Raw genomic sequence first — 26,823 nt, 5'->3', positions numbered from 1 at the left:
TTTGATTTTTTTTCAAAGATTAAGTTCTGATACATTTAGTTCATATGTTTATAAACATGAAAATTTAATAATTTTGCTAAGTAGATGAAGTAGCTGGAGGAATGAGCTGTCAGGCAATCAGCACAGCCTTCCTGTGTACTTAAAAGGATTAGAACTAAGCAGTGAGAATCTAGCAATATTCAACTAAATCAGAACAAAATTACTATGTTTCAGTCAATAAGAAGAGTGCCTACTTTCTATGAGATTTAAAAATTAGTTTTTATTTAGAAATTGAGCATTTATAACAGTAACAAAATATTGCTTGCTTAACTAACTTATTGCTTAACTAATAACAAAAATATTAACAGATAAAGTAGTATAAAAAAAGAAACATAGAAATTTACAGCAGATAAGAGCCATAGGCCCAGCAAGTCTGTCCGATATTTCCTAAAAGTATAAACGTATCTAGTTTGTAGGATAGCCTTATGCTTATCCCAGGAATTTTTAAAGTCCCCCACAGTGTTTGCAAGTGATAAACATAAGAGGCACAAAGATGTAGCACTTGCTCAGATCTTCAGCCCCACTTTAGTAGGCAGGGTATGTAGTTCAGAGTCCCAAATCAAAGACAGTTTAGAATACTCAGAAACAGTTACTAAAAATCATTTAAACCAGTGATACTGACGTAACACATATACTGAAGAAGTTAAAGAAACGTACTAGTATATATTAGTACTTCTGATCTGCCATCATCAACAGTAAAATAACGTCATAGGCACCAGGCAATTAAAATGTCCAGAAATGTAGCCTCAAGGCTCAGTTAACAATCAACAGCCTGTAGACAGCCAGCAGTTTGCACTTGATTAGCTTGAATAGTGACTACCATCTATGGAATTTGACATTGTTTTTCTGACCTGAGAGCACTCCTCTTTGTGCTATGCTCACTATCAGGGGGTGCAAAAACTTACGGGGCTTAAAAGGATATGAAACCCAAATTTGTCATTTATGTTTCAGAATGAGCATGTCATTTTAAGCAACTTTCTAATGTACATCTATTATCCAATATCTTTCATTCTCTTGGTATTCTTTATTGAAAAGCATACCTAGATAGGCCTAGGAGCTGCAGATTGGTGGATGAACATACATGCCTCATATTGTCGGCTTATCCATGTGCAATGTTGTTTGTTCAACAAAGAATTCCAAGAGAATGAAGCAAAATTAGATAACAGAAATAAAAAGTTGAAATGTTATTTTCTATATCTAAATCATGAGTAAAATGTTGGGTTTCATGTACCTTTAAGTAATTAATGGGTTCTCTGAAGTATACATAATTCTAAACACTCACATTCTGTAGATCAGTATTATTTCCTGTATGAATTTTCAGGTGAATAATAAGATTTGATTTCCGTGTAAAACATTTCTCGCATTCAGAACATGAAAATGCCTTCTCTCCTGTATGAATTTTCTGATGAGTAATAAGATGTGATTTCTGAGTAAAACATTTTTCACATTCAAAACATGAAAATGCTTTTTCACCTGTATGAATTTTCTGATGAGTAATAAGATATGATTTCCGAGTAAAACATTTCCCACATTCAGAACATGAGAATGGATTCTCTCCTGTATGAAATGCCTGATGTCTAATAAGAAGTGATTGCCGAGCAAAATATTCCCCACATTCAGAACATATAAATGCTTGCTCTTCTGTATGGATTTTTTGATGAGTAATAAGAGTTGATTTCAGGGTAAAACATTTTCCACATTCTGAACATAAAAATCTTTTCTCTCCTGTATGAAGTTTCTGATGAGTAATAAGATTTGGTTTTTGATTAAAACATTTCCCACATTCAGAGCATGAAAATGGTTTCTCTCCTGTATGAGTTGTCTGATGTACAGTAAGTAGCGATTTCAGAGAAAAACATTTTCCACACTGAGAACATGAAAAAGCTTTCTCTCTTGTATGAATTTTCTCATGAGTTACAAGACTTGATTTGTGAGTAAAACATTTTCCACAATGAGAACATGAAAATGCTTTCTCTCCTGTATGAATCTTTTGATGATTAATAAGAGTTGATTTCAGAGAAAAACATTTTTCACATTCAGAACATGAAAATTCTTTCTCTCCTGTATGAGTTTTCTGATGAATAATAAGATTTGATTTCCGAGTAAAACTTTTCTCACATTCAGGACATGAAAATGCTTTCTCTCCTGTATGACTTTTCTGGTGATTAATTAGCTGTGATTTCTGAGTAAAATCTTTCTGACATTCAGAACATGAAAATGTTTTTACGCCTGTATGGATTTTTTGATGAGTAATAAGATATGATTTGCAAGTAAAACTTTTCTTACATTCAGAACATGAGAATGGTTTCTCTCCTGTATGAAATGCCTGATGCCTAATAAGAAGTGATTTCAGAGAAAAACATTTTCCACATTCAGAACATGAAAATTCTTTCTCTCCTGTATGGGTTTTCTGATGAGTAATAAGATGCGATTTCTGAGTAAAACATTTTCCACATTCAGAACATGAAAATCGTTTCTCTCCTGAATTAATTTTCTGTCGAGTACTAAGATGCGGTTTCTGAGTAAAACATTTCCTAAATTCAGAACATGAAAATGTTTTCTTGTCTATATGAATTGTCTGATGTGCAATTAAACTTGTTTGCTGGGTTAAAGATTTCCCATATTCAGAACATATATTTCCAGCATTTCTTTGATTTTGAGTAAGACTGAAAGAAACATCTGCCTTCTTGCCATGACAAGGATTATCACAGTCTCTGAATTTACCTGTTGGACAGAAATACAATAGGAGTAGTTATTTATCACTGTCCCAAATATATTTTTTTAACAATTTAACTGGTCTAACTAGGGTAAGTTACAAAAAATGAAGCAATCACTTTTTTTTATTGTCTACTAAAAAAGGAGGGGATATGACCCATACACCTTTCTACAGCAACCATGCTAACGCTTAAGGGCAGTTACTGGACAATATGGTATATTTTTAAAGACTTCCTGACATATAATTATTGATCAATAACAACCATAACATTTATTATATAACAGTCAAAATAATTAGAATTATTATTAAAGAAATTTTGTATTTTACAAACACAAAGTGAAAAACATTTTAGGTTTTAAAATATCTTGATCTTTAATGATAATTTACTGCATTTTGAAAAAACAAAATGTATCCTTACCTGATAAATGTATTTATTTCTGGTGAGTTCACAGCATCATCATCAATTACTTTTGGGAATACCACTCCTGACCAGCAGGAGGAGGCAAAGAGCACCACAGCCAAGCTGTTAAGTATCACTCCCCTTCACACAACCCCCAGTCATTCGACCGAAGGAAAATGGAGAAAAGGAATAACACAAGGTATAGAGGTGCCTGAGGTTTAAGTAAAAAATAACTGTCTTAATAAAGTGTGAGGCTGTGAACTCACCATATCCGGAAAGAAAGAAATTTATCAGGTAAGCATAAACTTTGTTTTCTTTTCTAAGTCAACAGTATCATCATTTACTGTTGGTAATCAATACCCAAGCCAGAGGACACAGATGATTAGGGGGGAGGGACAAGACGGGTAACCTAAACAGAAGGCACCACCGCTTAAAGAAACTGTCTCCCAAAAGAAGCCTCAGCCAAGGAAAAAGTATCAAATTTGGAAAAAGTATACAGAGAAGACAAAGTTGCAGCCTTGCAAATCTGTTCCACAGAAGCTCCAGACAGTCCTAGTGGAATGAGCTGTAATTCTCTCAGGAGGCTGCTGTCCAGCAGTCTCATAGGCCAAACAAATACTACTTTTCAACAAGAAAGAAAGAGAAGTAGCTGTAGCTTTCTGACCTTTACGTTTCCCCTGATCAGGGCCTGACAAAAAGACTGCACATCTGGCACATCCGCCAGACGCTTATGTAGCAAAAAAGACAAGGCAGAGATCTGACCCTTCAGAGTACTCACTGCCAAACCCTTCTCCAGACCTTCCTGGAGAAAAGACAATATCCTAGGAATCCTGACCCTACTCCAGGAGAAAGCCTTGGAATCACACCAATAAAGATATTTCTGCCATATCTTATGGTAAATCTTTCTAGTAACAGGCTTGTGAGCCTGAATCATGGTCTCAATGACTGACTCAGAAATCCCACGCTTAGACAGAACTTGCAAATCTGTCAGTCAGCTTCAGAGAAACGAGATTTGAATGAAGAAAAGGACCCTGAAGTAGAAGGTCCTTCCTCAGAGGCAGTCTCCAAGGTGGAAGAGATGACATCTCCACAAGGTTTGCATACCAAATCCTGCAAGGCCACGCAGGGGCTATGAGACTCACCAACGCTCTCTCCTGCTTGATAAGAGCAATGACTCGTGGAAGAAGAGCGGACGGAGGAAATAGGTATGCCAGCCTAAAATTCCAAGGAACCACCAGCGCATCTATCAGAGCGGCCTGCGGATCCCTTGACCTCCAACTGGAGCCTGGCATTCTGTCGAGACGCCATCAGATCCAGCTCCAGCACCCCCCATTTGAGGGTCAAGCTGGAGAACACCTCTGGATGGATCTCCCACTCCCCGGGATGAAAAGTCTGTCTGCTCAGAAAATCCGCTTCCCAGTTGTCCACTCCTGGAATGTGGATGGCAGATAGACAGCAGTTGTGAGCTTCTGCCCACTGAATAATCCGAGCCACTTCTTTCATGGCTAAGGGACTCCGAGCTCCTCACTGGTGGTTGATGTAAGCCACTGAGGTTATATTGTCCGACTAGAACCTAATAAACTGAGCTAAGGCTAGCTGAGGCCAAGCCATCAGAACATTGAAAATCTCTCTCAACTCCAAAATGTTTATGGGGAGAGCTGACTCCTCCCAAGTCCAGAGTCCCTGCACCTTTAACGAGTCCCAGACTGCTGCCCAAACCAGCAAGCTGGCATCCGTGGTCACAATAACCCAGTAAGGTCTCCGAAAACATGTTCCCTGAGATAGATGTTCCTGAGAGAGCCACCACGGAAGAGAATCTCTTGTTGGCTGATCCAGATCTATCCTCTGAGACAGATCCGCATAGTTCCCGTTCCATTATCTGAGCATGCAGAAATTCAGAGCTCTCAAATGGAGCCGAGCGAATGGAATGATGTCCATGAAAGCAACCATCAGAACAATTACCTCCATACACTGAGCAAGCAAAAAGAATCTTGGCCACTGCAATTCGCTGAGACCTGACCACTGCCAAGAGAGCCCCCAGAACCTTTGAGAAAATTCTGGGAGCTGTGGCAAGGCCAAACGGAAGAGCCATAAACTGAAAGTGTTTGTCCAGAAAGGCAAATGTCAGAAATTTGTGATGATCCCTGTGAATGGGAGCATGAAGGTACACAGGTATATGGTCATCATGAACTGACCCTCTAGGACCAAGGGAAGAATGGAACATATAGTTTCCATCTTGAAGGACAAACAGATTGGAGTAGAATCCTAGACCCTGTACCTGAACTGGAACTATCAATCCCAGGTTGAAAAAGTCCTGTACACATTTCAAGAATGACTCTCTGGTCTGCAGTGGAACCTGCCACTGGGAGGAAAAGTTTTCAACTCCAATTTGTAACCCTCGGATACTAGGTCCATGGCCCAAGGATCTGGAACATCCCGTATCCATGCTAGAGAGAACTGAGAAAGTCTGCCCCCCACTTGATCCCATCCCGGATAGGGGGCAAACCCTTCATGCTGATTTGGAATCAGCTGCGGGTTTCTTTGATTGCTTCCCCTTGTTCCAGAAAAGACCTTTACAACCCGTGATATCAGAAATAATTTCTGCCAGAGCAGGTCCAAACAAGGTCTTCCCCTTGTAAGGGATCGCCAAAAGCTTGGACTTTGATGAAACATCCGCTGACCAAGATTTTAACCATAAAGCTCTGCACGCTAGTACCACGAAACCAGATATTTTGGCACCCAACTTAATAACCTGTAAAGAAGCGTCAGTAATAAAGGATTGGCTAACTTAAGAGTCTTAATCCTGTCTTGGATCTCCTCCAAAGGGGTCTCTGCTTCAAGAGACTCAGACAATGCATTGAACCAATAGGCTGCCGCACTTGTCACCGTGGCAATACACACTGCAGGTTACCATTGGAGACCTTGATGAAGATACATCTTCTTCAAATAAGCCTCCATCTTCTTGTCCATTGGGTCCTTAAAAGAGCAGCTATCCTCAATAGGAATCACCCTTTCCACTTTAGGGACCATTTGCCACAACTCCTTAACCCCTTAATGACCACAGCACTTTTCCATTTTCTGTCCGTTTGGGACCAAGGTAATTTTTACATTTTTGCGGTGTTTGTGTTTAGCTGTAATTTTCTTCTTACTCATTTACTGTACCCACACATATTATATACTGTTTTTCTCGCCATTAAATGGACTTTCAAAAGATACCATTATTTTCATCATATCTTTTAATTTACTATAAAAAAATTTATAAAATATGAGGAACAAATGGAAAGAAACACACTTTTTCTAACTTTGACCCCCAAAATCTGTTACACATCTACAACCACCCAAAAACACCCATGCTAAATAGTTTCTAAATTTTGTCCTGAGTATAGAAATACCCAATGTTTACATGTTCTTTGCTTTTTGTGTAAGTTATAGGGCCATAAATACAAGTAGCAATTATGGCACAAATGGTTGTAAATGCTTCACTAGGATCCCTTTGTTCAGAAATGGCAGACATATATGGCTTTGGCGTTGCTTTTTGGTAATTAGAAGGCCACTAAATGCCACTGCGCACCACACGTGTATTATGCCCAGCAGTGAAGTGGTTAATTAGGGAGCATGTAGGGAGCTTTTTGGGGTAATTTTAGCTATAGTGTAGTAAACAACCCAAAGTATTGATCTAGGCCCATTTTGGTATATTTCATGCCACCATTTCACCGCCAAATGCGATCAAATAAAAAAAAACTTAACATTTTTCACAAGTTTAGGTTTCTCACTGAAATCATTTACAAACAGCTTGTGCAATTATGGCACAAATGGTTGTAAATGCTTCTCTGGGATCCCCTTTGTTAAAAAATAGCAGACATATATGGCTTTGGCATTGCTTTTTGGTAATTAGAAGGCCACTAAATGCCTCTGCGCACCACACGTGTATTATGCCCAGCAGTGCAGGGGTTAATTAGGGAGCTTGTAGGGTTAATTTTAGCTTTAGTGTAGTGAAGTAGACAACCCAAAGTATTGATCTAGGCCCATTTTGGTATATTTCATGCCACCATTTCACCGCCAAATGCAATCAAATAAAAAAAATTGTTCCCTTTTTCACAAACTTTAGGTTTCTCACTGAACTTATTTACAAACAGCTTGTGCAATTATGGCACAAATGGTTGTAAATGCTTCTCTGGGATCCCCTTTGTTCAGAAATAGCAGACATATATGGCTTTGGCATTGCTTTTTGGTAATTAGAAGGCCGCTAAATGCCGCTGTGCATCACACGTGTATTATGGCTAGCATTGAAGGGGTTAATTAGGTAGCTTGTAGGGAGCTTGCAGGATTAATTTTAGCTTTAGTGTAGAGATCAGCCTCCCACCTGAAACATCAGACCCACTGATCCCTCCCAAACAGCTTTCTTCCCTCCCCCACCCCACAATTGTCCCCGCCATCTTAAGTACTGGCAGAAAGTCTGCCAGTACTAAAATAAAAGGTATATTTGGGCTTTTTTGTGTTTTTTTATAGCATATTTACATACGCTGCTGTGTAGGATCCCCCATTAGCCCCCAACCTCACTGATCCCCCACCAAGCAGCTCTCTAACCCTCCCCCTCTACCTTAATGGGTGCCATCTTGGGTACTGGCAGCTGTCTGCCAGTACCCAGCTTAGAAAAAAATTATGCTTTTTTTTATTTTTTTTGCCCTTTTCTGTAGTGTAGCTTCCCCCCCAAAGACCAACTCCCCACCCCTTCCTGATCCCTTAGATTGTTTTTTTTTTTGTTTTTTTTTTAAGATTCTTCCCTTGTTTATTTCATATTTGAGACTTGATGAAAGATTACTTAAAGGAAAAGTAAAGTCAAAATTCCACTTTAATGATTCAGATGCCAAATGTAATTTTTTTTTTTTTTTAGTTTTCAAAAAAGCTTTATTATGCATTTCACAGGTTTACAATGTTCACAACAAAATTTACATTACACACAGGGGTAACATATCGTGATTCAATCCTGTCAAAACAATAAGAAGCCTTTCTCTTTATCTATATAATTTGAAACCATTGTCTTTAAGTTCTTGGCCTCGAATAAAGTAAACATCAATCTTTGAAAACCATCTAATTTTATGTTTATGATATATATAATATGTTTGGTGAAACCAGTATCGTTACCACTGCCACAAGCTCTACTACTATCTACGTAGAGCACTATATACAGCAAGTTAGATCAGCAAGAGCTAGAAAGAATAGAAAGGGAAGGAAGAAGAGAAGACGGGACAAGAAGAGGAAGAGGGGGAGAAAAAAAAAAAAGGGGGGAGGGATGGGAAGGTGCCAGAAACTCCCAGTCTATATAGTACCATTCCATATTGCCTGGATCATCTCATGTGTGTCAAGCTTATTTATCTTAAGGTAGTGGTATCTTTCTAGAGAAATAAGATCTGAGACCTCCCGTTTCCCCTCTTCTACTGTGGGAATCGTTTGGGATTTACATCTTTTGGGTATGAGTTTCTTAGCCCCCGTAATCATTATTAGCAATAGAGCCAGTTTGGCTGGTTCCTTCATAGTAGGAAGAGAGCAGAACAGTATGTTTTCTAGGGCATTTGGTATGTGAATGTTTAGCATGTTTGATACGGTGAGAAAGATGGTCACCCAGTAACTTCCCAATTTGGGGCACGACCACCATATATGCGACAGAGAGCCCTCTCCCCCACAGCCTCTCCAACAGGAGCTGCTCAATGAGGGGAAGACTCTGTGGAGCCTGACCGGCGTGAGGTACCATCGGCTCAAGAGTTTAAAGTGTGTCTCTTGTATGTTGGCGGAGACCGATGAGCGCTTTGTGAGCCCAAAGGCCTTCGACCAGACATCTGCACCCAAATCTTGGGGCAACTCCGTATTCCAAGCTAAGGTGTAGGTGGGAAGTGGTATTTCATTATCAGTGGATGAGATTTTATATAGGATGGATATGAGATGTCTCGGTAGTTTCGGAAGGATACAAAAACCCTCAAAGGTTGTGGGATCCCTCCCTAGGTCTTTCCTGTATTTGTGGTGTGAGATGTAGTGAAGCAGTCTGTTAAAGTTGAGCCATGAGGTGAAGATCTCTGAATGGGTCTCTGCTATTTGAGCTTGAGTTTTAAGTAGGTTATTTTCCCTAAGGAAATGCATTGACCCTACTCTGAGACTGTATGGATGTTTGTTTTGGTGGCCCTGTTTCCAGTATGGAAGCTCAGGGTTTTCAATGATTGGCGTGAGAGGAGAGTTTCTAGATGAAATGTGAGTGCTTGTTGCCAAAGTTTTATCCCATTCTGAGAGTGTTTCTGTGGTTATTAGGAATTTTGAGATATGCTTTGGCCTATGTACTACAGGAATCCAAGCTAGAGTACCCACGTTATTTAGGAAGGAAAGGATAGAGGGCGCCACATAGTGCAGATCATAAAAATAAATAAAAACAGCAGCAAATGGATCACAAGAATCCTACTCACACAGTGTGAAGCACCAATGTGCAGTATTCGCAGTCCGGAACCACACGTCGTCCGGTAGACCTCTTTCAAGGGATGTCGTCAGGTGGGATTCCTCGTCTCACCAGGGAGAGTCCAGGGAAATCCAAAATGGTGTGATGGGAACAGGTCAGTGTCCAATATGGTTTATACCAGAAAATCCCCAAAAAAACAAATGGATGGTGGTGATATAAAATTGGCCTAGGCCAAAAATGATGCAGCAGATAGAGAGTTAAAAAGTGATAAAATTTATTCCAAATAAAAACAACAGCAACGCGTTTCTCAGTGTTAAACACTGTTTCATCAGGCTAGTACATTAATTAGGGATATGGGTCTGAAGTTACCTGGGTTTGTGGCTTGTTTGCCCGGTTTGGCTAATACCGTTATATGTGCTTCTAATAACATTCTAGTTAATGTAGGATCATCTCTGAGTTTGTTGAATAGTTGTAGCATGTGTCCCGCTAACACTCCCCCACATTTTTTATAGTAGGCAGATGTGAGACCGTCCGGGACAGGGCTTTTCCCGGAGGGAATATCTTTTATAGCGTGCTGGAGTTCCTCTAGAGAGATTTCAGCCCCCAGGGAATCAGCTGTCTGTTTATCTACTGTTAGGAGTTGTAAATTTTGGACATATTGGTTTAAGTCCTCTTCTAATGTGGGATTGTCATGGGTGGTGTTACCTCCTAGGTTGTAAAGCTTATTATAATAGGAACGGAAAGCTTCAGCTATCGTAATACTGTCTTTAGCTATTTTTCCTTCTGCGGTCCCTAAGGAGTGTATATATGTGTTCAGTTGCTTCCTTTTCAGGTTTCTGGCCAAAATTTTTCCTGGCTTGTTTCCTCCTTCATAGTAATACTGTTTGAGGAACATGGCTTTTCGTTGGTAGACCTCAGTCAAATGTTGTTTGAGCTGAAGTCTAGTATCTAAAACTTCCTGCAGAATTTGTTCGTTATTTGGATTTTGTTTGTAGGCTGCTTCTAATGTTGTAATTGATTGTAAAAGTTTGGAATGTTTTTCCCTAGCTGCACGGTTGAGTTTAGACTTTTGTTTAATTAATAAACCTCTTATCACCGTTTTTGTGTGCTTCCCATTCTAACTGTCTAGAGGATGAGGAGTGTGAGTTTAGAGTGAAATATTCTGAAATTTCTTTTTGGATTGATTCAAGAAATATCGTTTCATTCAGTAGCGTATCTTCTAACCTCCAAATTTTGGGGGATATTGGGGTGTCTGGCCATAATATTCTGCACGTTACCGGGGCATGGTCAGACCAAGTGATAGGGCCAATAGTGCAGTCACCCGTGATAGAGAGTCCCTGAGAATCAGTATATATGTGATCGATTCTCGTGTAGCTATTGTGTGGATTTGAGTAGAAAGTATAATCCCTACCCAGGGGATGCATTGTTATCCATATATCATGGAGTGTGAGACTCTGTAAGATGTGTTTGATTATTTTGATTTTCTTGGTGGCAACACTGGAGGTCCCCTTTGAGGAGTCCATGTGTGGTTCAAAGGAAAGATTAAAATCTCCCGCTAAGAATACAACTCCCTGGGAGTGGTCAAGGATGAGATTAGCAATTTTTCTGAAGAAGCCTATTTGCGTCTGATTAGGGGCGTAAATATTAATCAACGTTATTTGATGGCCATATAGGGAGCCTTTAATCAAAATGTGTCTGCCTGCGGAGTCTTTTTCTACATGTAATATTTGTATTGGTAGTGATCTATGAAATAAGATCCCTACTCCCGCTTTTTTGTTTGGCCCAGATGCGAAGTATGCAGTGGGGTATTGTTTGTTGTACCATTTAGGTTCTTTACCCTTCTGGAAGTGGGTTTCCTGTAACATTAAAATGTGACTATTAAGTTTATTAAGGTCTCGGAAAGCGATAGATCGTTTCCCTGGGTTATTTAACCTCTTAGCGTTAATAGTAGTCATTTGTAAGGAATGATCTTGAAATTTACTTATTTTAGGAGGCATTTTGGGACTACTATGAGGACCGGGGAGAAGGAACAAAACAAAAAAAAGGGGGGGGGAGGGTAAAGAAGAATAAGATATGAGGATGAAGGAAGGTTAGAGGAGGGCTTTGAGGAGAGAAAAGAGCTTAGGGTAGAGGAAGTATCTAGGTTATAAACGTCTTCTAAGTCTAGGTTAAAAGACTTAGTTATATAATTCTCTGATGTATCTTTTGTGGCAAGAAAAGAAAATGTGGTAACCTCAGTAAAGGCAAAGTCAAAATAGGGGTAGTACACCCAAGCACAGTAACAATAAACGTACTTAAATCTCTTGCTGAAATGAAGAACCATTAATTAACTCATGACAAAGAGGGGGGGGGCGAGGGGAGGGAGAACCCTGTGGGTAACAAGTCCAGTGGGATAGGGCACAGGACATAGGGGGTCCGGCCGGCCCGCGAACAATGAAAACTGAGCTAACCTTGTAACTTTAACCTTTAAAATTTTAACCGGATACATGCTTCATCTTAACATACCTCTGGTTTGTGAAAACATCCAGGATAAATTAAACCTTATGATTGTAGCTATTTAGGGGGGAAAGAGGTAAGGGGAAGGGAAGAGGAATGAGGGAGGGTATGGGTGAGGGGAGAATGGTGGCAGCAAGTGGGAAAAGGGTAAGTAAGAGGGAAGGGGGAGGAAGTAAGGGGGGGGAAGGGGAGGTGGGGGGGAATGTATGAGGGTAGGAGGGCTTTCAGGGAAAAATGAAGTTCACATGTCAGATATTATAATAATCGGCTATCACAAATAATTCCATACAACAGTTGGTATTACAGTATAGAGAAATTAATTTTAACCGGATACATGCTTCATCTTAACATACCTCTGGTTTGTGAACACATCCAGGATAAATTAAACCTTATGATTGTAGATAATTAGGGGGGGAAGAGGTAAGGGGAAGGGAAGAGGGGAAGGGGAGAGGTATGAGGGAGGGTATGGGTGAGGGGAGAATGGTGGCAGCAAGTGAGAAAAGGGTAAATAAGAAGGAAGGGGGAGGAAGTAAGGGAGGGGGGAAGGGAAGGTGGGGGGGGATGTATGAGGGGAGGAGGGCTTTCAGGGAGAAATGACGTTCACATGTCAGTTATTATAACAATCGGCTATCACAAGTAATTCTATACAACGGTTGGTATTACAGTATAGGGAAATTAGTTGTTTAAAAACTCTACAGAACTGGATCATATAAACAGCCTTTCTCTTGTAAGGTGTATCCAGTCCACGGATCATCCATTACTTGTGGGATATTCTCATTCCCAACAGGAAGTTGCAAGAGGACACCCACAGCAGAGCTGTTATATAGCTCCTCCCCTAACTGCCATATCCAGTCATTCTCTTGCAACTCTCAACACGCATGGAGGTAGTAAGAGAGAGTGGTGAAAAATAGTTAGTTTATTTTCTTCAATCAAAAGTTTGTTATTTTTAAATGGTACCGGAGTTGTACTATTTTATCTCAGGCAGAAATAGAAGAAGAATCTGCCTGAGTTTTCTATGATCTTAGCAGGTTGTAACTAAGATCCATTGCTGTACTCACATATGTCTGAGGAGTGAGGTAACTTCAGCGGGAGAATGGCGTGCAGTTTATTCTATGAGGTATGTGCAGTTACAATTTTTTCTAGGATTGGAAATGCTAGAAAATGGTGCTGATACCGAATTAATGTAAGTTAAGCCTGAATACAGTGATTTAATAACGACTGGTATCATGCTTACTCTCAGGGGTAATACCCTTATATAAATGCAATATAAAACGTTTGCTGGCATGTTTAATCATTTTTATATATGCTTTGGTGATAAAACTTATTGGGGCCTAGTTTTTTCCACATGGCTGGCTTTATTTTTGCCTAGTAACAGTTTCCTGAGGCTTTCCACTGTTGTAGTATGAGTGGGAGGGGCCTATTTTAGCGCTTTTTTGCGCAGTTAAAATTACAGACTGAGACATCCAGTTTTCCTCAGAAGTCCCCTGAATGCTACAGGACATCTCTAAAGGGCCTAAAGTCGTTTATTGGGGAAGGTAGGGCCACAGCAGAGCTGTGGCAGTTGATTGTGACTGTTAAAAAACGTCTGTCGTTTTTCTGATCCGTTTTTTGAACTAAGGGGTTAATCATCCATTTGCAAGTGGGTGCAATGCGCTGTTAGCTTATTATATACACTGTAAAAATTTCGTTTGATTTACTGCCTTTTTTCACTGTTTTTCAAATTTTGACAAAATTTGTTTCTCTTAAAGGCACAGTACCGTTTTTTATATTTGCTTGTTAACTTGATTTAAAGTGTTTTCCAGGCTTGCTAGTCTCATTGCTAGTCTGTATAAACATGTCTGACATAAAGGAAACTCCTTGTTCATTATGTTTAAAAGCCATGGTGGAACCCCCTCTTAGAATGTGTACCAAATGTACTGATTTCACTTTAAACAATAAAGATCATATTCTGTCTTTAAAAAAAATTATCACCAGAGGAATCTGACGAGGGGGAAGTTATGCCGACTAACTCTCCCCACGTGTTAGATCCTTTGACTCCCGCTCAAGGGACTCCCGCTCAAATGGCGCCAAGTACATCTAGGGCGCCCATAGCGATTACTTTGCAAGACATGGCGGTAGTCATGGATAATACACTGTCAGCGGTATTAGCCAGACTACCTGAATTTAGAGGTAAGCGAGATAGCTCTGGGGTTAGACGAAATGCAGAGCATACTGACGCTTTAAGAACCATGTCTGATACTGCCTCACAATATGCAGAAGCTGAGGAAGGAGAGCTTCAGTCTGTGGGTGATATTTCTGACTCAGGAAAGATACCTGATTCTGATATTTCTACATTTAAATTTAAGCTTGAACACCTCCGCGTATTGCTCAGGGAGGTTTTAGCTGCTCTGAATGACTGTGACACAATTGCAGTGCCAGAGAAATTGTGTAGACTGGATAAATACTTTGCAGTGCCGGTGTGTACTGATGTTTTTCCAATACCTAAAAGGTTTACAGAAATTATTACTAAAGAATGGGATAGGCCAGGTGTGCCGTTCTCTCCACCTCCTATTTTTAGAAAAATGTTTCCTATAGAAGCCACCACACGGGACTTATGGCAGACAGTCCCTAAGGTGGAGGGAGCAGTTTCTACTCTAGCAAAGCGTACTACTATCCCTGTCGAGGACAGTTGTGCTTTTTCAGATCCAATGGATAAAAAATTAGAAGGTTACCTTAAGAAAATGTTTATTCAACAAGGTTTTATCCTACAGCCCCTTGCATGCATTGCTCCTGTCACTGCTGCTGCGGCGTTCTGGTTTGAGTCTCTGGAAGAGGCTTTACAGGTAGCGACTCCATTGGATGACATACTTGGCAAACTTAGAGCACTTAAGCTAGCCAATTCTTTTGTTTCTGATGCCATTGTTCATTTGACTAAACTAACGGCTAAGAATTCTGGTTTTGCTATACAGGCGCGTAGGGCGCTATGGCTTAAATCATGGTCAGCTGACGTGACTTCAAAATCTAAGCTGCTTAACATTCCCTTCAAGGGGCAGACCCTATTCGGGCCTGGTTTGAAGGAGATTATTGCTGATATCACTGGAGGAAAAGGTCATGCCCTTCCTCAGGACAGGTCCAAATCAAGGGCCAAACAGTCTAATTTTCGTGGCTTTCGAAACTTCAAGGCAAGTGCGGCATCAACTTCCTCTAATGCCATACAAGAGGGAACTTTTGCTCAGTCCAAGACGGTCTGGAGGCCAAACCAGACCTGGAACAAAGGTAAGCAGGCCAAAAAGCCTGCTGCTGCCTCTAAGACAGCATGAAGGAATGGCCCCCTATCCGGTAACGGATCTAGTAGGGGGCAGACTCTCACTCTTCGTCCAGGCGTGGGCAAGAGATGTTCAGGATCCCTGGGCGTTGGAAATTATATCCCAGGGATATCTTCTGGACTTCAAAGCTTCCCCCCCAAAAGGGAGATTTCACCTTTCACAATTATCTGCAAACCAGATAAAGAGAGAGGCATTCTTACACTGTGGACCTCCTAGTTATGGGAGTGATCCATCCAGTTCCAAAGGAGGAACAGGGACAGGGTTTTTACTCAAATCTGTTTGTGGTTCCCAAAAAAGAGGGAACCTTCAGACCAATTTTGGATCTAAAGATCTTAAACAAATTCCTCAGAGTTCCATCATTCAAAATGGAAACTATTCGTACCATCCTACCTATGATCCAGGAGGGTCAATATATGACTACAGTGGATCTAAAGGATGCTTATCTTAACATTCCGATACACAAAGATGATCATCGGTTTCTCAGGTTTGCCTTTCTGGACAGGCATTACCAGTTTGTAGCTCTTCCCTTTGGATTAGCTACAGCCCCAAGAATCTTCACGAAGGTTCTAGGGTCGCTTCTGGCGATCCTAAGGCCGCGGGGCATATTAGTGGCCCCTTATTTAGACGACATCCTGATACAGGCGTCAAACTTCCAAATTGCCAAGTCTCATACGGACATAGTACTGGCATTTCTGAGGTCGCATGGGTGGAAAGTGAACGAGGAAAAGAGTTCTCTATCCCCACTCACAAGAGTTTCCTTCCAAGGGACTCTGATAGATTCTGTAGAAATGAAAATTTACCTGACGGAGTCCAGGTTATCAAAGCTTCTAATTTCCTGCCGTGTTCTTCATTCCATTCCGCGCCCTTCGGTGGCTCAGTGCATGGAAGTAATCGGCTTAATGGTAGCGGCGATGGACATAGTACCGTTTGCACGCTTACATCTCAGACCGCTGCAACTATGCATGCTCAGTCAGTGGAACGGGGATTACACAGATTTGTCCCCTCTACTAAATCTGGATCAAGAGACCAGGGATTCTCTTCTCTGGTGGCTATCTCGGGTCCATCTGTCCAAAGGTATGACCTTTCGCAGGCCAGATTGGACAATTGTAACAACAGATGCCAGCCTTCTAGGTTGGGGTGCAGTCTGGAACTCCCTGAAGGCTCAGGGATCGTGGACTCAGAAGGAGACACTCCTTCCAATAAATATTCTGGAACTGAGAGCGATATTCAATGCTCTTCAGGCTTGGCCTCAGTTAGCAACTCTGAGGTACATCAGATTTCAGTCGGACAACATAACGACTGTGGCTTACATCAACCATCAAGGGGGAACAAGAAGTTCCCTAGCGATGTTAGAAGTCTCAAAAATAATTTGCTGGGCAGAGATTCACTCTTGCCACCTATTAGCTATCCATATCCCAGGTGTAGAGAACTGGGAGGCGGATTTTCTAAGTCGTCAGACTTTTCATCCGGGGGAGTGGGAACTCCATCCGGAGGTGTTTGCACAATTGATTCATCGTTGGGGCAAACCAGAACTGGATCTCATGGCGTCTCGACAGAACGCCAAGCTTCCTTGTGTCAGGATTTGTCTTATGAAATGTCCCTTTAAGATAAGATCTCCTCCCCCCTCTAATCCCTATTTAACTTCTTCTGTTCCCAGAATTCATTGCTTGATTATTGAAGCAAACTGGGAAGTAATACTGAATCTCCTTTCCACTCTTCATGATATTTAAGCCTAAATATTCCTTTGTCAGTTTGTACTAACTTCAGTCTATTTTGCAATTATCAATTTTGCCTCACTACAAAAATATGGAACTGCTCCTTTCTTTGTGGAGCGCATCAGTTACCTGCAGTAACAGCTGAGAATTTCCCCTGCACGGATTCAACTCCAGAAGACACACGTTCACTGCTGACGTCATTCCGCTCTTCCTCTCTCTTCAGAGTGCAACTCGCCATCTTGCAGCTGGACGCTAAGATCTTAGCAGGTACACCGCAAGCAAACAAACTTTACCTAACTTCAATTCCTAATCTACCAAGGTATGTGCACCAACAATATGCTCTACTCTAATTAAAATAATGCATTATTATTTAAATAGATGTAAACCTATAACGGTCAGACAAAACAGCACTGCACTTTAAATTACTTGAATTACGGAAACACTTTGCATCTCTCACCTAACAAACTGCCTTCCTATATTTTCTTACGTATGGCTCAATTATACAAAGTGTTACCAGCAACTATATCATGTTCAAATGGATCTCTACAGTAACATTATATATATACCTGAATTTAAAGAGTTATGTTTTATATATGAAAATTGCTTTCTTCATTATACTCCTTTCTCTGCAAAGTTCTAAGACATAATAATAGATATTAGAAGATGTTATAAAATTATAACTCATTCTCAAGAGAGTAACACAAATAGAGAGTTATTCTGTTTTGTGTCCAAAAACTCACTTATCATAAATAAATTTGCTTTCATATAGGTTCCTATTATCTAAGATGTGATAATAAGGAGTAAATGATAGCATACACCCACTTAAAATATTAAGTGTTACATTTTTTACTTAAAACCTTGTCAGTTTATCACAGAATAATCAAGCCCATTAAAAATAATTAATAGTCACATATTTCTAGGTAAACTATGGATCCAATAGAAATGTCCAACCAAATCTCCTCTCTTAATCAGAAGGTGGAAATACTGGCACAAGGATTAACCGAAATTAAAAATGAGAATAGCACATTAAAACGTGTACTCAATGAATATGTTACACAAAAGTCCAATGAAATGCCAGAACCACAAGTTAATCCCCCTATTCCCTTTAGTGGTGACCGCACGAAATTTCGTGAATTCAAGAACGCCTGCTTATTATTATTCACCCTGAAACCTAGAACCTATCGCACAGAGAAAATTAAAGTTTTTACCACTATCTCCTATCTCTCAGGAGAGCCCAGAGCATGGGCAGATAGGTTTCTAGAATCAGAGGATCCAATCCTAGACTCCCTAGAAAACTTTTTTCTAACTATGGCTGTGCTATATGATGATGTAAATAAACAGCAGACTGCTGAACAACGATTGAGATCTCTCAAACAGGGAAAAAGGGCCGTGGAAGATTACATAGCGGACTTCCAGCTTTGGGCTACTGACTCTCAGTGGAATTCAGTTAGTCTGAAGAATCAATTTCGCCTGGGTTTATCTGAACATCTGAAGGATGAACTATCTAGAGTGGAATTCCCAGAGACCTTAGATGCCTTAATTAAGCTAAGTATTTCCATGGATAGGAGTTTTCGCGAGAGGAAGAATGAAAGACAACATTTTGAAACAACACCTAAAAGATCATTTCATCCTATTCAAGAGAAAGCCCATTCATCTCCTATACCAATGGAAATTGGTACTATTCGGGGACCCCTTAGTCTAGAAGAAAAACAAAGAAGACGCTCAGCTAATCTATGCCTATATTGTGCTAATAAGGAGCATGATGTTGCCACGTGTCCAATCCTCTTACGTCAAAAGAAGGGTAAGTTGACACATAACTTTTCAATAGATAAACCTAATCATCCATCTCATTTTTCAATAACATTGTCATTACAGTGGGATCATCTACAATTGCAGAACGAAGCTATAATTGATTCAGGAGCAGATGGTATCTTTATTGATGAATCAGTTGTAAAATTAAATAAAATACCTATTGTGCAGAAAATATCTCCTGTTTTTGTAAGAGTAATAGATGGTGCACAGATTTTAAAAGGACCCATCACTCATCACACAATCCCACTATTAACCATAACACCAGATGGTCATAAAGAATTTCTAACATATGATATCATCCCTAGTTCAATACATCCCTTAGTCCTCGGTTATCCTTGGTTACAAAAACATAACCCAACAATAGATTGGCGTCATAATAACATATCATTTACCTCCCAATATTGTTTGGAAACATGTTATCCTTACATGACTATAGGTAACTTAACTTCTGTTTTACCTGACGAATATCAGGATTTCAGCGATGTGTTTAATTTAAAAAATGCTGAATCCCTACCACCTCATAGGCATTTTGATTGTCCTATCGACACAAAACCAGGAATTGAAATACCCTCAGGAAAAATATTTCCTCTCTCACAAAAAGAATTAATTCATCTAAGAGAATATTTGGATGAAAACCTTAGAAAAGGTTTCATCTCCCCATCATCTTCACCGATTGCCTCAGCTATATTCTTTGTAACTAACAAAGATGGCACACTCAGACCAATTATAGACTATCGCACCCTTAACGCTGTCACAATTAAAAATAGGTACCCGTTACCACTCATCCCAGAATTAATAGAATGTCTTCAAGGAGCAACCATATTCACAAAGTTAGATCTAAAAGGTGCATACAATTTGATACGTATGAAATCTGGAGATGAGTGGAAGACAGCTTTCAAAACAAGGTATGGGTTATTCCAATACAATGTCATGCCCTTTGGTTTGACGAATGCCCCTGCCACATTCCAGTTCTTTATTAATGAGATCTTCAAAGAACTTATGGATGTGTGCGTCATTGTCTATTTAGACGAGATCCTCATTTATTCTAAAAATTTAGAAGAACATAGAAAACATGTTAGATGGGTTCTATCTACCCTGAGAGACCATCAGTTATATGCTAAAATGGAAAAGTGCCATTTCCATAAAGACACCATTAAGTTCTTGGGATACATAATCTCTCCCAAAGGAATTCAAATGGATCAAGAAAAATTAACAGCTATAGCAAATTGGCAAGTTCCTACTTCTTTGAAATCATTACAACGATTCCTAGGTTTTACTAACTTTTACAGGAAATTCATAAATGATTTTCACTATAGTTCAACCTCTGACCCGTTTGACTGGGAAACAAAAATATGTCTGGGATTCAAAGGCAGAACAAGCTTTTCATTACCTAAAAGATAAGTTTACAACAGCACCCATTTTACGCCTACCTGATCCTGATCTTCCTTACACCCTTGAGGTGGATGCCTCAGATGTCGGAATCGGTGCTGTTCTTTTACAACCAGGAAATGAGAATACACTTTTACACCCCATTGCTTATTATTCCCGAAGATTAACACCTGCAGAGAGTAATTATTCCGTCGGGGATAAAGAGTTACTTGGAACATTGGCGACATCTTTTAGAGGGAACTTTGCTCCCTTTTCAGGTTTTCACTGATCACAAGAATCTTCAATATCTCAAGAAAAACAAAACTTTGTCTTCAAGACAGGTTCGTTGGGCTTTATTTCTAGATCGCTTCAATTTCACACTCACACATATACCTGGAACAAAGAATGTAAAGGCTGATGCCCTTTCTAGATCTTTTGAAACTTAAGAAGAATCCAAAAGCAAGTCATATATTATTCCTCTTATTAAGATAATTGGAGCAGTTACTTTAGAAACATCTGACCTTTACCAAGCTCAAAACACGGATCCTGACATCCCTCCAATCTGCACACCTGATTCCAACTCTGGCTTATACATGAATAATGGACTGATATATGTTCCTTTTTCTTTAAGGGAACAGATCATTCAACAACATCATGATACCCCTCTAGCCGGACATCCAGGCATCAAAAAAACAACTGAGTTAGTTAATAGGGAATATTGGTGGCCCCAGATGAAAACCAGCATTCATGCATATATATCTAATTGCCAAATTTGTGCAAAGAAAAAGAAGGACCACCATAAACCCTTTGGTCTCTTAACACCTCTACCTATACCCCAAACACCTTGGGATATGATAGCTCTTGATTTCATCATAGATCTGCCCATATCAAATGGTCACAATACAATAATGGTCGTTGTAGACCATCTAACCAAATTGGCTCATTTTATCCCATTGAAAAGAACACCCACAGCTATCACAACTGCAAAAGTCTTTCATAACCACATCATTAAACTACATGGATTACCTACATCCATTGTCTCAGATCGAGGGACTCAGTTTACCTCAAAATTTTGGAGGTACTTATGCAAAACCTTACAAGTTACACTCAGATTCACACTGCCTTCCTATATTTTCTTACGTATGGCTCAGTTATACAAAGTGTTACCAGCAACTATATCATGTTCAAATGGATCTCTACAGTAACATTATTATATCTACCTGAATTTAAAGAGTTATGTTTTATATATGAAAATTGCTTCATTATACTCCTTTCTCTGCAAAGTTCTAAGACATAATAATAGATATTAGAAGATGTTATAAAATTATAACTCATTCTCAAGAGAGTAACACAAATAGAGAGTTATTCTGTTTTGTGTCCAAAAACTCACTTATCATAAATAAATTTGCTTTCATATAGGTTCCTATTATCTAAGATGTGATAATAAGGAGTAAATGATAGCATACACCCACTTAAAATATTAAGTGTTAAATTTTTTACTTAAAACCTTGTCAGTTTATCACACCTTGTTACGGATCCAGGTCCAGGGATCCCAAGGCGACGCTGATAGATGCTCTAGCAGCGCCCTGGTCTTTCAACCTGGCTTATGTGTTTCCACCGTTTCCTCTGCTCCCTCGACTGATTGCCAAGATCAAGCAGGAGAGAGCATCGGTGATTTTAATAGCACCTGTGTGGCCACGCAGGACCTGGTATGCAGATCTAGTGGACATGTCATCCTTTCCACCATGGACTCTGCCTCTGAGACAGGACCTTCTACTTCATGGTCCTTTCCACCATCCAAATCTAATTTCTCTGAGACTGACAGCATGGAGATTGAACGCTTGATTTTATCAAAGCGTGGCTTCTCCGATATGCCATAAGATATGGCATAAATATCTTTATTGGTGTGAATCCAAGGGTTACTCATGGAGTAAAGTCAGGATTCCCAGGATATTATCCTTTCTCCAAGAGGGTTTGGAAAAAGGATTGCCAGCTAGTTCCTTAAAGGGACAGATTTCTGCTCTGTCTATTCTTTTGCACAAGCGTCTGGCAGATGTTCCAGACGTTCAGGCTTTTTGTCAGGCTTTAGTTAGAATCAAGTCTGTGTTTAAACCTGTTGCTCCGCCATGGAGCTTAAATTTGGTTCTTAAGGTTCTTCAAGGAGTTCCATTTGAACCTCTTCATTCCATAGATATCAAACTTTTATCTTGGAAAACGTGGACTTCCGGCTGAGGGGCGGAGCATGCAGGTAGCTGGCAGGTAGCTGCTGTCGGCTCCGTCGGTCCCTGTTTCTATTCAAGGGAATTTACAAACTCCAGCCTCCGAATTGTGCCTTGGTCTACTGGGATTAGACCCGGCACCCGATCAGGGGATCTCGGGCTAGAAGTCACTATTAGGCCGAAATTGCTCTCTCGCCAAGGGCACACTGTTTAACTGTCTAATCATTACAACCCAGGGTTCCGAAAACCGTATTGAGTCTGGTCTGCTGCATATCTCTCCCCTGTAACTGACTGCACTATAGCAGAAAACCTGAAGCTGCATATGGTATGGCCTGAAGGTGGGAGATAAGAAAAAGGTGGCGTTTGTATAAGGTGACACTGACCTATAGTGCCTAAGTGCGGTGTGAGTGGATAACCGGCTGGAGAATCGTGGTGTCCGCTGTTACAAGATTAAAACCCACAAGGAAATCGACTCTCCATCGGATGTGGTGAGATAACCCGCTGGGGTTCATGGCCCCTTAAAGCAGAGGGATCCTCAGGCACGCTACAAACCTTGCTATCTCGGAGGTGAAGGTGTGTTCCCGGCTGCTGCAGTGTGAACCAATCGAGTAACGGGAAGCCGACACTCCTACCTCCTGCTGGCGCCGCGCCTGCTGTCTGAGGACGTAGAGCCCTTCCATTCCCCCACTACCTGCTTCAAAGTGCTGCAGCCTAATTCAAGGTGTTAGACACACTACACAAGAGGACTACAGGCATCAAGCTGGCAAAGACCTAATTTGATCTAACAGCTGCCGCCGCGGAGACTGGTCTAGCAAAAGGCACTACACGCCATAGAGGGTCGTCTCGGTTCGTTCCGTTATTGGGCTACAGACGGAACACCGAAGAGGAAAGAAGTTTCAGAAAGGGTCCGCTCTTCATTTGGCTCCATACCTCTCTGTGTGGGTATCATTGAAATTTGAGCATAATTCCTCACGGTTATAACCCAGAAGACATGTAAGTTCAACACCTAAGGGTGTCTAAATTTGGGTTATTACCACCTTAAGTAATTGGAGTGAGAGGTTACTGGCCTCAGACGAAACTTTTTGTTTATCACACTCTCTTATTGAAGCATGGCTTGGTACCTGGACTTTTGCTATACCTAATACCTGTTTTGCAATGAAATTAAATATATGAGACTTGTTCTGTGGAGTGTCTAGGGCTTCCTAAGGCCAAAGTATAAAAGGTGACTAAGTACAGCTTGCGATTAACATATATGTCCTTTTGGAGAGGCGCCTATATTTATATAATACAACAGTTCTTTAAAATTGAATGGGCGCCTAGTGATATAAATATTTCATGTAAAGGTATATATATACAGTGGCTGAAACGTTAGTTTTATCCTAGGCATGAAACCTCTTTTGATATAATGCTACTAAATACCACTGTTTGGTACCAGAAAACTTGTATTTAGAGAATAACTCGTAAAGGATCTATATTTTGTCAAGTATTAATGATGAGTTCTATAAATCCTCTATACCTGAATAACAGCAATTAATTTAAACTAGAGTTGGTTATAGTGAGCTCTGTGGCTTTAGATTCGAGATAAAATTGCAGCTCTCCCTGGTTTTATTTTATTTTTTTTGCACAATAAGTGCACTGGGATTGATATTCTGCACCCTTTTTTTTTTTCTCACCCACCGGCTGATTCCAGCCCCTATACACACATTGGGAGCAGTGATTCCCTTTTCCTTGTTCTTTTTTTTTTTGCACAATAAGTGCACTGGGATTGATATTTTGCACCCCCTTTTTTGATATTTTGCACCCCCTTTTTTCTTTTCTTTTTTTTTTTTTTCTTCTTCTCACCAACTGGCTGATTTCAGCCCCTACACACACAATTTTTTTTTTTTTTTTTTTTTTTTTAGGTCACTAAGGAGCACTAAGGGTAACACCTTTCTTTTTTTTTTTTCTTCACAATAAGTGCATTAGAATTGATAGTTTGCACTCTTCACCAGACTGCCTATTTGGCGGCCTGTCACTGAAAAATATACACAGTTCTTATTTTTTTATTTTTTTTTAGATAATTATAATTTGTTTACATCTCACATATATTGTATTGAATGGAGAGGTTTATCTCTCAACAAAAAAGTGCCTCTCCTAGTATGCCCCCGAAACACAAAGAGAAGCGAGGGAATTCCAAAAATTCAGAATTACCTCATGACACCTCACAAGACCGTAACGCTATGAATTTGTTTAATGATATGTCTGAATTTGCTGCGGAAGTGGCAAAAATGATGGCTCCACATTTAGACGTAGTCAAACAGGAAATTAAAGCTGAGATTCTTAATCTTTCTAATGAGATTAGACAATTCAATGCTCGAATGGAGGAGGTCGAGACAAGGGTTTCTGACCTAGAAGACAGAGTATACGCTGTGAGCTCGGCATCGACTGCTCAGGATAAGGCCATCACTCAATTACAAGCGCGAGTGGAAGACCTCGAAGATAGGTCAAGACGGAACAACTTAAGAGTGATTGGCCTTCCTGAAACGGCTGATTTTCAAGATGTTTTAAAATTTGTCTCTGTCACACTTCCTCAGGCGCTCTTGATTCCCCCTCCTCCTACACCATTTTTGATAGAAAGAGCCCATAGAATAGGGACACTCAGAGAAAATAATATTTCATCTAAAACAAGGCCCGTTATTTTCAAGTTTGTCAATTATCAGGATAAAGTCTTATATCTGAGCCACTATAGAAAGCTTAATTCCTTGGTTATCAATTCCCACAGAATTTCAATCTTTCAAGACTTTTCCGCGGAAACTAGGGCCAAACGCAGAGAAATGTCCCCCTTCTTCGACAAATTTAGCAAAGCAGAGTGCAGTGTTAGACTGGTTTACCCAGCAAAACTTCTAGTCAATAAGGCAGGGGTTTCATACGTGGCAAACAACAGTGAGGAAGCCAGGTCTTTATGTAAAAAAATGGACATAGCGTGATTAGTAGTAGGTAATGAAAACATCTTGGGAAGTCTTTAAATAAAATCAAGAATGCTAGATAGTGGATTTTTAAGTCATTATGTTATAAAACTGTATATAGGTTTGGTTGTTTTGTTTTTTTTGTTTTGTTTTTCTTCTTCCCCTCAGCTGTTTCTTCCCTTCCCCCATACCCCTTTTCCCCCCGGCCACACTTCCTCCCGCACAATCGTTTTGGCTGCCTGATTGTGAATTTAAGACCGAGACATTTGTCCAATTTTGTGTGGACATATGTTAGACATGCTTAAGTTGGCGTCCTGGAATGTGGGGGGCATAAACTCCCCAATAAAAAGAAAGACCATAATAAAACATTTAGGTAAATTAAAACCAGATCTTGCCTTTTTACAAGAGACGCATCTGAAAAACTCGGAAATGGGGAAACTTCAAACTAATTGGGTAGGGGAAGTAATTGCGGCGCCATTTAACGCCCGTAAAAGAGGAGTAGCTATTCTTTTAAATAAAAATTTAGAGTATAAAATAAAGTCTTCAATTATAGATCAGGAAGGGCGATATATAATTGCAGAAATCACGATTAACAAAACACACTTTGTTCTATGCAACATATATGGGCCAAACAAAACGGATAAGGCATTCTGGGACAAGATGGTTTTACACCTCCACAAATTCACAGGTCAGAATCTTATAGTGGCGGGGGACTTTAATTTAACAGCAGACCCTATCCTGGATAGGGCAAGTAAAGAAAATAAGGTAGGTCGCGATAGAAAGACCCATATTCTAAAAAAATTTCTTACGCAACTTGGGTTAATAGACACTTGGCGTGTTCAAAACCCTGACTCAAGAGCCTTCACATGCCTAGCAAAAGGGCAGCAATCCCTGTCTAGGATAGACCTTGTTTTGATGGCAGAATCGATGGCGGGCTTAGAGTGGGAAGCTGACATAAAAGAGATAACAATCTCAGATCATGCGGTAATCACACTATCACTCAATATACAGCAGTGTCCAGACACTACTAATCAAAATATTTTTTTCCCCAAATATTTAATGAATAATACCAATTTTCAGAATTGGCTGATCAACCAATGGAGAGATTATGAAAATATTAATAAAGACTATAGAAATAAACCAGAGGTATATTGGGAAGCTGCCAAAGCTGTAATAAGAGGTAACATTAAAGCTTACATGTGCAAACTCAAGAAAAGAGTTAAACAGCAAGAAACCCAACTGAATAATCAAGTAAAAAACGCGTATAGGCTATAACTGAGTGATTTCACGAGGGATAAGTGGCGAAAGTACATAGACGCTAAAACGGCTCGAGATATTTTTATCAAACAAAAAACTGCGTTAGATA

At 40.0% G+C, this 26,823-nt stretch overlaps 1 protein-coding gene across 1 annotated transcript in view; it reads right to left on the bottom strand.

The window, feature by feature from the left end:
- Positions 1 to 233: 233 nt before the first annotated feature.
- The window catches only part of LOC128657104 (oocyte zinc finger protein XlCOF6), a 134,868-nt gene continuing 108,278 nt past the window's right edge, over positions 234 to 26,823 (bottom strand). Inside the window, exon 7 of the mRNA XM_053711351.1 lies at positions 234 to 2,763. Within this exon, the coding sequence (XP_053567326.1) occupies positions 1,310 to 2,763 (1,454 nt within the window). The 3' untranslated portion in view covers positions 234 to 1,309. The remainder of the gene's footprint in view (positions 2,764 to 26,823) is intronic.

The sequence above is a fragment of the Bombina bombina genome, chromosome 4 (genome assembly GCF_027579735.1).
Source record: "Bombina bombina isolate aBomBom1 chromosome 4, aBomBom1.pri, whole genome shotgun sequence".
In the NCBI taxonomy this organism is placed as follows: domain Eukaryota; kingdom Metazoa; phylum Chordata; class Amphibia; order Anura; family Bombinatoridae; genus Bombina; species Bombina bombina.
Note: the sequence above shows the minus strand (reverse complement) of the source record. Positions and strands in the feature narration are given on the sequence as shown.